General features: G+C 29.6%; 1 protein-coding gene across 1 annotated transcript; it reads right to left on the bottom strand.

Annotated features, from left to right (window-relative positions):
* Positions 1-4,640: 4,640 nt before the first annotated feature.
* On the bottom strand, positions 4,641-6,563 carry LOC149511899 (U-box domain-containing protein 26-like). Its single transcript, XM_089753760.1, has one exon. The coding sequence runs from the start codon at positions 5,994-5,996 to the stop codon at positions 4,812-4,814; it is 1,185 nt and encodes a 394-aa protein (XP_089609886.1). The 5' UTR covers positions 5,997-6,563; the 3' UTR covers positions 4,641-4,811.
* Positions 6,564-14,832: the final 8,269 nt, after the last annotated feature.

Here is a 14,832-nt window from a genome sequence, read left to right on the forward strand (position 1 = left end):
AAAACAGAAAAACAAGCAAAAAAAAATGTCGAGTTGAGTCTTGAATGGGCGTTTACGTCTTTGCACAATTCTTATTTCACAAAAAATGCGTAAAAAGGGGCAGCTGTACACACCTAATTTGGTCTAAGCCCGGATCAATTGAGCCTAGTCCAAATAGGTAAGATAGGCCCATTTTCATTTTCATTTTTATTTTTATTTTATTTTTTTTCTAAATTAGAATTATTTAGTATTCCTTAATTTTTTTAATTTTAATATTTATTTATTTTTTTGAATGATTTTCCTAAAATAAAATTTTCAAAAAAATTTTTTTAAGGAAAAGTTGAAAGTATCAATTTTTCAAAAATAAAATTTCTAAAAAATAAAAATTTCTAAAAATATTTTTGAGGAAAAGTTAAAAGTATCAATTTTCCTTTAAATAAAATTTTTAAAAAATAAAAATTTTTAAAAAATATTTTTGAGGAAAAATTGAAAGTATCAATGTTCCTTAAAAATAAAATTTTTAAAAAATAAAAATTTCTAAAAGATATTTTTGAGAAAAAGTTGAAAGTATCAATTTTTCTTAAAAATAAAATTTCTAAAAAATAAAAATTTTTAAAAGATATTTTTAAGAAAAAGTTAAAAATATCAATTTTTCTTAAAGTAAAAATCTCCAACTGTTTTAAGGAAAAATTGAAAGTATCAATTTTTCTTGTACAAAAGCAATGAGTTTTTTTATAAAATAAAAAAAAAAGATTTATATCAAAAGCTGAATCATTATTCTTTTTTTGTTTTATTTTATTTTATTTTATTTTTTTCCTTTCTTTTCTTGAAATTTTTTTAATGTTAAATAATCCGACGATGGACTCTCTGCAAGTGAAACAGTAATTTTCTTGCATACTCTTGAGGTGAAGGGATTTTTCTTAACTTTTTGCCAAAAATATTGGAGTTAATTAAGAATAATTTTCAATAATTAATTACTTGGTAAAATTTTTAAGGTTTATTGGATAACACGAAATTAAGCTAGTACCATCTTTCGATGGGCGTTGTAAGGGTGCTATAACCTTCCTCACTTGTAACCAATCTCCAAAACCATGTTCTGGTTTATAGACCCAAACATATTCTTTTAGGGACCCTTAAGCTTAGGTGTTTCTTGAAAGGATAAATTCCTTAGGTGGCTAATCGCACCTAAACAAAAAAGATTGGTGGCGACTTCTTAAGTTAATGTCAAGCGATAGATCTCTAAATCTAGACGTTATGACAACTATAACTAATTTATTTTATTGTGCAAAATTAATCATTTTAAGATAGAACAAATCAATTATTTTAGAACTCCCATTAAATATAAAGTTTTAAGATAGAACAAATCAATTTTCTTAGAACTTCCACTAAATATAAATTACCAACATATAATCAATAACATATTTATTGATTTCACAAAAGCAAGTCTTACAAAAACACAATTCAAATCCATAAACATGTTCATAATAAAAATATATATATGCATACCGAATGTTAATTGAACATGTTCATATTCATTTACGAATGACTTATCTAAGAATAAAGATAGATTTTAAAAACTCATCTGATTGTTTTGTATTCACATTGTCTATCTATAGAGGTTTAGGAATTGTGTTTCTCATTACGAAAACTTGGATAGACTAAGAGGGTCACGTTGCTCATGTATTCTTTCACAAAATCTTTAATTAATGTTTCATATATAAGATCACTCTCTAAAGATATTCAAATATCTTGAAAAAAATTCTTTTGTCTAGGAGTCAAAAGTGTGCCCTTTAGTATTTCATATTTGATCTAATAATTCCTAATGTGCAAACAGCCATGCCAGATCAATTCTTGGATCATACTATTGACCTTGATGATATTCCTTTCAATATCATCATTTGAATCTATTTAGTATTGCATCAATTCCACCATCAGTCTTATGACTCTTAGAATTTTTGTTTGTATCCTCATAGTGATGGAAATCCTCACGAAAATAGTTATGATTTCTATAACAAAATATGAGAAAAAGCTATGAATTCATGAGTCAACACAAGTCAAAAAAATAATTAAGACCCATCTCAATTATTCTTTTGTGATTTGACTTCTCAAAGTTAATCAAGGAGAAAATAATTTTTTTAAAAAAAATTTATTAAATTCTTTTAAGAATATTTTTAAGAAAAAAAAAAAAGAGAATTTGAATGCTCTAGATAAAGCATTTGAATGCTTGTTTTCTATTTAAAAAAATTAATTTTCTTAAAATTTGCCTAAGACAATCGAATGCCCTATCTAGAATCCAAAAAATTTGATCTAATAATGGCAAAACATCAATGGCATTTCCTTTTTTTATTCCAAGAATTATCTCAATAACATTAATTATACTAAGAACACAAAAATTATGTCAACTCGTATGGATGTTTGCAAGTATGTAAGAACATATTATCTTTTTGGTTATAAAGAACATATAAAACAAATTAAAACACAAGCCAACTTGACTCTAATACTAATGAGAGATAAATTCATAAAAAATATGTATAAAAATAATCATATAAGCTTACTTGTTTAGCGAAACTGAAAGCGAAAACCTGACTTGAATTACTAGTTATTAAACAAGATCACAGCTTGAAAGTTGTTCATTTCCACAGCATAAATCCTTCAACACATCGAAGCAAGAATTTCTTTTGAAAGTTGCACAATACCTACTCGAATTCTCTTTCTTTTTTTCTCAAATTTTTTTTTGTAATGTTAGAAATTTTTTCCTTTTTCTTTTTCTTGTTAATGGTCGAATACACTTAAGGAAGAGTTAGGTGGCATTTTCAACTTGTTTTGTAAACTGCCTAATTCAAATAAGAAAACTGCCTAATGGTAGTTGTTTCATGCAAAGATCAAGCCATCCATTATAAGCAAACCCAAATTCTTTACTCTTACAATATAAATATAGTATTTTTGTTAAATTAAAATATTAAATAAGAACTTTATTAATATAATACATATATAAATATAAAATTAAATAAATAATTAAAATATAATTTAATATATATAGTGTCAAGGTAAGACGGAGTACCATAAACCTTTCTTTGAATCGATCTTAATTTTCAAGAAAAAACCTTGACTTGATCTGAAATAAAAAATAAATGTACCTATTGGATTTAGATGAACTAAAACCTATTGGATGCAGGTCATTTGCTATCCACACCTCCATTGACATTTTTTAAACAAAATTATTTATCGATTTCTTTTATTATAAATTATCTGATTAAAAAATAAAAAAAAAACTAAAAAGGTAAAAAACAAAAAACAAAACAGGGTGCCAAGTGTACATATACTTTGGTTTTTTACAAAAAAAAAAATTTATCTAATAAAAAGAAAAAAAAAAGGAAAAAGAAAAGATGAAAAGAAAAAAAAATAAAAGGGGAAGAAAGTCGAATTGCCACATAACATTAACAATAATGAATTTTTCTTACAAAATTTATATCTTGGATTTATATATTTTGTTTTTATTTTAATTAACATTTTCCTTTTATGTTTAATAAATATTATATATATATATATATATGTTTATGTGTAAGGCCAATTCTAATTATTCAATTTAAAATATCATTTTCTAATATCTTTTTGTTATACTCTGAAACTAAAATTAAAAAAAAAAAAGATCGAAAATAAAAAATCAAATTTAGATATCATGTACACACCTTCATTAATACATTTTTTTAATAAAATTATTGTATTATAAAAAAGAGAAAAAAAAATTTTTTATCAATGATATAAAATTAGCGGCATACATAAAAATAAAAAATATGAAAAATATTTATTGAATATAAAAAAAATAAAACAATTGATAATGGGATTCATACCTAAACTTTATAATGAAATAAACTTTATAATTAAAATATTCAGTTGAATATTCTAACGACTGAAACAACCATTGTCGGCCTTATTCTGTTTAATCAGATTTGAAGATGGAAAACTAGACTAATCAACTTATGTTTCTTTGAAAAATAATAGTGGGAATTGAGTTTGCATCCATTTGCTAAGATCTTACCTGCCCCATACTACTTTGACTACCTTCCACTTTCATAAATCTTAGACATTGCATCAAGTTGGGTAAGCTAAAAATCCACAGCAGAAGTAATAAAACGACAGAAAATATTGGCTTCATATATAAATGGATTCATTAAATTATCAACTATACCAAATGCCTGGGATTCCATCAATCTTTATGTTTATAGGGATTAAACTTCTGTAAACAATTTCAGGGACCACATATTTTCATCAATTGAATTTTCAGACTTTTGAGAATCATTGACAATGCAATAGAGCCTGACCCATACCTTAATTTTTTATAATGATTTAAGGTATTGATAGTAGAATTGACAAAGAAATGGATATTGATTAATCCTTATGAGTATTTTGATATTTGCCATCTGATCATGATGCATATATCTTATTTTCAAATACTAGTTTAAATCCTTTTTTCTCAATAAGAGGATAAAAGTTTGTAGATCCTTTCCAAGTTTTGTTGGCATGAGTTGCTAATGCGCTAATTAAGCAGCACTAATTAAGCTGGATAAGAATTTGAAATTTAGTTCAGTCAGTTCATATAATCATTTTTATAAAATCACTTCCAGCAAATTTGAAATTCAAATTCTAACATTTGTAATTTATTTTTCTATTAAGTGGATGGATTACAATGATTAAGGAGCTTACATAAATTGACATTTCTGTATAGAAACTAAGTGATAGGGGGAAGAGGGAACCCAAATATATCACACAGCATATATAAGAGAAAGGCCCCCCAGGCACACACAGATACTAATTGTCCTAAAGAATACATGCTATTGTTCCTCGGCCCATGTGGAACTTAGCAGCTTCAGCAGTGTTCTTGCCTTTGTTTTGGTCCTAACACTACACTGGCTCTGTAGAAGCAACAGCAACTGTGTCAAAACTCCAGCTACTATTGCTTTTTCCCTTGCTTGAAATGATTCATGACACACCATCATTAATGAGTTAACAGCACTTTCACTCCCTTCATGATCCGATACCCTGAAAACCATCTTCACCACTGCTTTGATACCGTTCGGATTGTTTATGAGTTCCTCTTTTGCTCCCCCTATCCCTAGAAGTTGCTCTAGTCTTGCCATTGCTATTGCTGCCAAGCTTCTTTCCTTTCTTTCTGAGTTCAAAATATATGTTGTCAGACCCTTGACTAGGCCCTGTTGAACCAATGTTTCTCTGTTTGATTCCAAGCAACACAATGCTGAAATGGCTTTGATCCCAGCCTCAGATGTCTCAGAATTCTGCTGAACAAGAGAAATAATCTTATGTAAAAACCTTTGGTCTTTTCCAATCATTGCACCTACCTCCCTCGTTTCTGAGGATGATGAGATTGCCCCTACAAGATGACACAAGCTTTGCTTGATCATGACACTGCCATGCTCAAACAAAACTACAAAAGATTCCAACTTGGACTCTTCTTTAAGCATATTCAAACACTCTAATTCTCCAAAAGGCAGCAACGTAAGAACACAACAAAGTCCTTGCTCCACAAACTTCACATACTCTTGGGAGAATTCATGGTCTACTTTTTCGAAAAGTAGTTGCAAAAGTAAAGTCAAGAAACCTGTTTGGAGCAGAAAGGAATTTCTAGATGGTTTTTCATCCGTTAGGACTTGAATTTTTTCAAGTGTCTGAAGTTTTTCTTCGAAGGTAGCTTCAGGAGATTCGAGGTTTTGCTTCAGGGCGACTAAAGGATGGATTGTTGTCAAGTAATCAGGGTCAAATTGGTGGCCCATATCACGCCATAGTTCAATTAAATGACGAAGATTATGATTGGGAACAAGAGATGGATCATGGAGCTTTTGCATTGTAACAGGACATGTGAGATTACCTGCAGCAAACCATTTTTCTATGCTTGATCTGTCATAAGTTTGACCTGTACATAGAGTGACAGGATCTGTGAACAAGTCCAGGCTGATTGGGCATCTAAACAAATGAGGTATTGTCATTTGAACTTCTTTCATGGAATTAAGAAGAAAAAACCAAAAGCTTCAACAAGAAAGTTAATGGGAAAAAAAAAAAGAATGAATGAAAAATGAATTGATGGTATTTGTTCAATTGAGAATCTTCTGAAGTGGGTGCTGAAGAAATGGAATAAAGAATTTACAGAAAGGGTGTGGGAATTGATTTCTTTGCCCAATGCAAGATGGAGGGTATTAAAAGACAAATACCAAAAGGCACTTTGAATTAAAAAAAAATACTAAACAAAGTTACTGTGAAAGTTGCTTTTTTGAATTCAGATTCTATAGCCAAAAGTGCAGAAATGACGGGCCTGGGAAAGTGAAACTGAGCTATCAATATTCAGTACTATGAGAAGCACATATATAATTATAAAGGAAGAGAAAAAGAAAATTTGAGTAATAATAAACTGATGAAAAGATGAGTGGAAAGTTTCAGGAATTTCACTTCCAGTACTACCAGGATGGAAGAGTAGAAGACTCCTCGAAGTCTGCACTTCACAACAGTGACAGACAGTGCAATACTAAAAGAGGGTGGGAGGGATGGAGAAAGAGCAAATATGCAAGCTTAGTTGGAGGGATGAGTAGATAAAAACAGTAGGGGAGAGGACCAAAACAGGCTGTGTCCCAGTGAGAATGAAACTAATAATATAGAATAATCAAAACCAAAAATTTTAATTTAATCTATTCATGTAATATTTTTAAAAAGTAATATATGATAAATTTGAAATTTAAATTTTAATATTTATAATTTTTTTTATTCCAAACTATGTTCTCTTTGTAAAAAATAATATAGAATAATTGTGGGAGATGCTTCCCCAACTTTCCCTCCACTTTCCCCTTATCTACCAATGCAGTCAAACTGACCCACCTAGAAAGGAAAAATTAATTGTATGATGTCTTTGAAGTTGGAATGCACCAACATAAGTTGAATATTAAAATGTGGGCTACATCTACACATTTGGAATTGAAAGAGAAAGAGGAAATGACAGTCACAACACAAGGCACATGAAAGTGGCAATAATAAGTGAACTATTACTATTAACTATATCAATTGGGTGGAACCAAAAGGAGAAATAGAATAAAACGAGTTGATCATTCCTATGTGGATGTACAAATTTAATGTTATGGTCTCGAGTGAAGGTCTTGAATTTTATATGAACCTTATACTAGATATATAAATATTTAAATTATTTGCTATCAATGAAACACTTTTTTGAAAGAAAATCAAGAGGTTCAATGTATCGAATAGGACAAAATCTTGCAATTTTGTTTGAATCATGACAAATTTTTTAAGAAAGAGTCATAATCTAAAAATAAAAAAAAAATTAAAAGTGATGGGATTTAAATTTTAAATTTATTAAATATCATATTCATCTTGAGTGATTGTATAAATCTACTAAATTAATCATTACACTTAATCTATTGAATCATCGCAAAAATTTGATTACTTATATGCATAATATAATCACGGATAAATTCAACTTGCCTCTTCTTGATGTTTTATTTAATTATGTTTTCAAAGTAATTTAATTATGATTGTAATCTCTTTTAATATATACGAATTTATTGAAAAAAATCCAACTGAATTTATTAAAATTTTATTTCTTTAACCAAAGTAAAATGTACTCATAATCCTTAACGTTTAATCAAAGATTCATTTTCTTAAGTAACTTCAGAATTGTTTCATTTTAATCCAAAATCATTACAATTTAGTTATTTTCGTTAAATAGTTTGGTTTAAAATTGATGGAAAGTTATGGGGACAATCACCGTTTTGACATCTGAATATTTTCATTTATTTTAAAGAAATTATTTAACAGTGATGAAAATTTGTTAAGAGATTATAGGTTTAAATGGAATAATTAAAAGATCAGGGATCGAAATAAAATTTTATTTAGAGGTTAAGGATTTATTGTACAATTTACCTTTTTAAGTTTTGATTAAAGTTAAGCAAGGGCTAAATTTTAGAGTTTGCTGCCAACAACTACATAATTTGGCTGTAGAGTATTGATTTTTTAGTTTCAGTATAATTATGATTCATTCATTGATAATCTCAAATATATATAATAAAAAAGTGAGAGCTTGCTTTATAAGTTTAAGTATTGTTTGATAAAATGAAAAATTAAGTATTGAATTTTTAGTACTAAATTTTATAAACACTGAATTTAAATTATAAAAATTATTTGATATTTTGCTGAAAATTAAGTGTAGAATATAAATAAATTGTTGGATAACTGTAAATGCTAAATTCAGAAAATTATTCATTTTATATTTTTTAACTTTTTTTCATTATATTTTATGCATTCCAAATGAAGTCAAATTCTTAATTACATATTTTGATTTGAAAATAAGTATGAAATATGTCATTAAATAGAACTATTAAATATAAAAATATTATATTGATCACCTTTATTATCAACACGCTTCAAGAAAGTATTCCCAATAGCTAAATTACGAATGTAGTTATGCAACGATATTCAAGTAACAACAAAGTAACAAAGTTTTGTGCACTGGAAATGGATATGATGACTTTCTCTTTAAAATTGGAAAACTGAGCTTTCGAACTCCAATAGTTTCGTTAATTAATGATCTTTCTGACTAGCTCAGCCAATATCAATAGAAGTTTTTCCTACACCCAAATGTTTTGGAAAAAAAAAAAAAGACAAATCAATATTTAAAATACATGTAAAAAAATTTTAAAAAATTTTTCAGTTGAAATTTTTTTAATATTGAAGGGACTAAATAGACATTAATTTATTTTTTAAAAAACATGCTGGTTATACGACAATGGCTGCCCAAAATTTTTGATATTTATAATAAGGGAGAAAAGTTTGGTGAGAAAATGTGAGAAGATATTTTTTTATGAATTTGTTGTTTGATATAGATAAATTTATTTGAATTGATTTAAAAAAAATATATATTGGATAAAATCTAAAAACCTCTTAACGCTTAATAAAAAACAGAAAATAGTTAAACTTTGTTTGGATTCAAGCAATAAGAACTTGAACAAATATTTGTTATCTATCATTCAAATTCCACCCTTATTATTTTGTAAGATAATTTGATTGTCTTAACAGTAAGAAAATAGCATAAAATAAAACATTCGAAACAACAAAATTTAATCTTTTATTATTATTATTATTATTAAAGAAACCACAAAGAGAAACAAAATTTGATTCAAACAAATATTTTTGCTTAATAGAAAAATCCCATGTCTTGAGAAGGACTTTTTGGAAGCAAAGGTTAAGTACAAAATTTCACTGGCTTCAACTTTGAAGCAAATTAAAGAAAAAGAAAGAGGCAAATCTTCTATCATTCTTTGATCTGCTCATGCTCTACATTTTATTCATCAAAACTTTTATTCCAAATGCTGGAAGTAGAAAAAAACTTCAAAGCAAAGTTTTCCAATAATGTTTTACCACAAATTGTTTTCATTATACAATGGAAGTTCTAGTATTTGCTTCCTAGAATTGTTTTTTCTAAATTTTTGTAAAAAAATAATATTAAAAGAGAATTAAGCATGTTAATATGAATTAACATTATAAATATTTATACATAATTATGGAACTATAATAGATTATATATCATAGTATATATTTACACATAACATTAATATAGTATTTGTTGGTAACGAGCTTTGATGTAAACGTACTCTTGGAAGGATAAAAAAGGGAAGAGAGTGATTAGGTGTAAAGGTAGGAGTGTTCCTTATGTTTGTACTCTGATGCATAATTCAAATATCAAAATGAAAAAGGTCATAAAGAGAGAAGAGTAAAAGGTGGAGATAAGATGGAACCTATGATAATATGCCTAAATGTTTATATTTATAGATGAGTGATAGGGGGTTAATGGGGGACATCAATGACATGACTGAGCTGATTTAACATTAAACGTATTAGATCAGCTTAAATGTCTAAAAGGCCCCTAGTTGTCTACTAGGAGCTTTTAATGAGAAAAAAGACCATCATGCCCTTTGGACTACTAACTCTAATATTCTATCCTCTCATCAAGTAGCCTAAGTATCACATTGTTGGGTATATGGTTAATTCATTTCACACAAGATGGCTAGCTTAAAATGGACCATAAGGAATCCGATCTCCTATGGCCAAGGTTGGCTTAGAGGCCAGTATCCAAGGACTATTTATTGTTTACTTTGACTTAAGGTGCCCTAATGTCTGTCAACCATATATGAGTTTGATCTTGCACATGTGCTTTGAGTTAAATGTATGGCTGGTTTGAAAGTTGCTGAGGTGTTTTTTTATTTGGGATGATTAAGGTTAAGATGAGAGGTTTGGAAAGGTTGAGGAGTTTATCTAGTCAATGTGAGACTTAAACATTTTTTCAAGAGTTTGAAATTGAATCCTTGTTTAAACTCTAGTGAAAAATTGATTGTCAGTTCACCAAACTAATTCAACTTGGGAACTCATTCGGTCTAGTCAGTCTAATCGAGTTAAGTGGTTGAGGTCACATTAAATGAGGAGAAAGATAGTTTGGGCCATAAAATTCAAAATGAGAAAGGTAAAAAGACATTATCCAACGATGCTCTAACACATGGCACAATCTAGGCCATTCATCTAATCTAAGGCGTAGCCATATAAAAGGTTATGGAGGCTTTCATTTTTTATCTTTTTACTTTTTACTTTCCATCAAACTTAAATTTTTTTATCTCAAAAGCTTTTTGTCTCTTTCGACCTTATAGTTATCTTTTTTTCATTCATTTTCTCCATTTTTCTTGATACGTGCTTTCTTCAACATGTCTTTTAGTTGTAGTTTTAGGAAAATCAAAGTTTCAGGGTAGAGATTAAGGGAGACTGACTCAATCAAGATGAAGACAATCTGATCCCACCAACCATCAAGGGTTGGGACTACCGTAAAATGGCTTATTGGCTCAACTTGATATCCAAAGTAGTGTAGCAGTAAGTTACTAAGAATACTTATACAAGAAGAGAACAAGTGTTGAACATAGAAGAGCTATGTGCTTAGAAGATTTTGATTTGAAAAATTCACCTTCTTTCTCTGTCTCAGATTTATCCATCTTCTACAACCAAGCTTCCCTTATCTTTAGCTATTCCCCTTTTTAGGGTTTAGTCTCATCAACCTTCTTCTTATTATACTCTCTTACCCATAAATGTTCCCATCATTTCTTTTATTCCTTTTCGATCAACTCTGTTAACATCACTTCTTCTCCCAATAAGTTTCTTTATCATTTCTTTTCTTCTAGGCTCATAGTGCTTTTTATCATTGCTCTAACTTAAAATTTTGCTCCTATTCAAGAGTCTGAGTCTTTTAATGATGAAAGCTCCAACGACGATGAGGGTTCTGATAAAAAAACAAGATAAGATAGATACCCTTGTTAAGAAAGGTGATGGTAAGAAGGGTAGTTCCCTAGAGCAAGATAAATTGATCAAGGTTCATGATCGAGGTTCATAATCAAGGTTCATGTAGATGCCTCTTACGACCTAGGCATGATCCTTAAGAATGTGATAAAAAAACTAAAAAACAAGACCAATATCGATGATTGCCCCAATATGTGTTTAGCTTATCACACCCATACTCTATGAATGAACTTTTAGTTTTCTGATGAGGGGTATAGTACACTAATGCCAGACTTCTAAGATCGAGTCATAAATAAAGTAGAGCGATATCGATTCTAGGTATATTGGGATTCATTTGTGGCCAGTTTGAGGTTTTCACTTTATTTTTATAATTTAACAATCGCTTAACTCACCCCTAACTCTATATGATACGTAATAGGTTTTATTGTCATTTGTCAATATCTAAATATTCTTCCTAACCTCTATTTATTCAAAGAATTCTTTTTTATTAAAAGGCACACCAGTGATAGAATGTGGTTTTATGTCATAGCTAAACCCAATAAAATGCTATTCGTTGACTGCCCGAGCTCCATAAAGAACCCAAAAAACATTTTTCCTCTGCTTGCAAAAATAAAAGAAAAATAAAGATACCAAGATCATGGTCAAAGCTTGAAAGGTAACAAATGAACTAGGCAATTTTGTAGATATGCTTACTACTCTCTCTATCCTAGACCTCTCAGATTGAAACAAAATAATTGAGTACACCCGTAAGGGAGAGCTCGTCATAGATGCCTACCAGCTGATCTCTCTTGAAGTAATAAATGAGACCAAATACTAAGGTAGATCTGAGGTAACCTCATATGATTTTTATTTTGTCTAATTTTTTTCTCTAACTATCAACTTAGTTTTACAGAGATGTCTACCAATAAGAACTTTGACTTATCCTTTTTTTAACACCAGTCTAGGCCTAACAAGGCGTAAAGCAAAAAGATTCAACTTAGTGCCCCTCTCAATGAGAGAATAAGGTCATCAATCCCACGATAAATAAGTAATTGAGCTTATCAGCTCAACATTCTCTCGCCATAAAAAAAATAAAATGACCACACACTAAGAGCTCTCTTTAATAGCTTTCCCTCTTGTAAAAAGTCCAATGAACAAAACCTCATCCTCTACCTTAAAAAATTTTAAGTCTAGAGTTCTAAGGCTTAGCTCAAATAAAGTTTGTACTAACTTGGAGTACACTCGAGGTGACAAGCCACTAAAAAACCTTGATATGGCTAAAAGGTTTTACAAGGTCGTGGTCCCTTCCAGCAGTAAGTATTATTTAACTTCAACTTAGCTCTCTTTTTACTCTTTGCTTTTTATTTTGCTAAGTTTGAGTTCATCCTATGCAGTTTACCAAAAACTCCCTTTTGAGCCTGTTGATAACACTAGCTAAGCTCTCCACCATGTTTACTTAGCTATAATCCACTTGCTTAAGGCTAAAAAAGACATGACCATTCTGGGTGAAGAGAATAAGAAAAGCTTAGATACCTTAGACAGTGTGAGGTCCAGCCTCAATACTTCTCACAAAAAAAGGTCAAGTAGAGAAAGAAGATTGATGAGCTGATGGCTAAGTTGGAAAGCATGTATATTGAAAAGGCCTTAATAGAGTTCATAAAAGAACAGACAAAGCTGAAACTTATTGATGCTCAAGCTAAAACTACAAAGCTAAAGTTTAAGCTTGAAGCTGGGATGAAAGAGAAAGAAGAGCTCAAATAGAAAGTCATTAAGTATTTCAAAACCTTTAAAGAATTCTTTAGGTTTCAGGTGGAGTTCTTTAGGGAGAATATTCTCAGTGCTTTTGAGCTAGCAAAAGATTAAGCATAGTTTAAATTCATTAACCTTGACCTCGACCTCTTTAATATTAATCTGAACAACATCAAATCGAGGCCCCATTCACACCATTCCTATGAGAAGAAATGAGAGGGAGAGGATGACGACGAGTACAAGACGCTGAGCTCTAGGCTACCTTAGAGGTTAATGAGGGACCAATTGATGCTATTATTACTGATGAAGGTGCTGATGTTGCTATTAATTCTTAAAGAGTTTTTTTTTTATTTTGTTAATTTTTATAAATTTTTTATTTTGACCTCAGATTGAATCACTTTACATAACTTCTATCACTTAACAATTTATGGTACTGACCAAGTTATCATCAATGACAACTAAAACAAGTTTTAGTTTAGTTTTTCCTTACTTATTTAATTTAAAATTTCAAGTTTAAGCTCGAATAATTGTTCACAAGATGACCTCGTTGCTTAAGTTTAATAAAATCAATACAAACGATTCAAGATAACTCAGCCAATAGTTAATTTGATCAAAAATAATCCTAAGTTTCACCTTGATTTAAGTGAGCTTGAAATTCACCTAAATATTCAAAAGTGCCTCAAATTAACTAGAGAATTTATTTTAAAACAAGTTTTAGGTCAGACTATGTTAAGTCGGTCAAATCCTAATCTTAGGGAAAAAACACAAGTTTTGGGTTAGATTTAGCTAAGGTTATATTAGGTTGGACAAAGCACTATTTTAGGACTCACAGTGAATATAATCATTGTAACTTCATTCAATGAATTTTGAATTACAAGAGTGAGCTCGGTCAAGTCTGAGCTATTGATAATACACTTTTAAATTGTCTACATTCCATGTCTTCGGTAAACGATTATCGTTCATGTCCTATAATCACATAGGCTTATGTCATTTGAAACACCATTCCTTGAACCTCAAATTTTCAAATTGTTTGCCTCTATCTATGATTATGGATCGAGGTTTTTATTACTAACCCTGAGGCCAATTAGTATAAGGAGTCTATGAGTTTTCAAACTTTGGTATTTTCTTCACTTTGACTTTTTGGAAACTGACAACGAGGGCCAATGTTTTGTCTAAATTTCTTTGGATTCCTTTTTTTTAAACTTTAAACTCATCGTTTATCTGACCAACCATTAATTGAAAGTCACTGTATATGATTATAGACTTAACATTTAGCTTGATTTCTATTCTTAAGTTGACTATCAATGCTTTATACTCGACCTCATTTTTAGATATATTGAATCTAAATTTCATGGCATATTGATATTGCAGGCCTTCCAAACTGATCAAAATGAAGTTGATTCCATTGTTGTGGCTAGTGGCTAATCCATCAATAAAAAGTTTTCACTTTTTGTTAATAACTCTTTATTCTTCTCTGGCTGTTCATTAGGATTAGCTAACATGAGCTCTACAATGAAATCGGCCGACATTTAAGATTTCAAGGCCAACTTGAAGAGTATATATAGGTCAAATTCACTAAGTTTTACTATTCATTTGATTAGTTTTCTTGATAGTTTTAGCTTCTGTAAGATTTACTTGAGTGGTTAGTTAGTCAATACGTGAATCGTGTGAGCTTAAAAATATGACCTGAGTTTTTTGGCTAACATAACAACCGCATAGGCTATTTTTTCTATCTTAGTGTAGTTTATTTCTAACCCTATCAGTACCTTGCTCTCA

The sequence above is a fragment of the Durio zibethinus genome, chromosome 24, assembly GCF_047325235.1.
Source record: "Durio zibethinus cultivar Kanyao isolate XHJ-2024 chromosome 24, ASM4732523v1, whole genome shotgun sequence".
NCBI classification, from domain to species: Eukaryota; Viridiplantae; Streptophyta; class Magnoliopsida; order Malvales; family Malvaceae; genus Durio; species Durio zibethinus.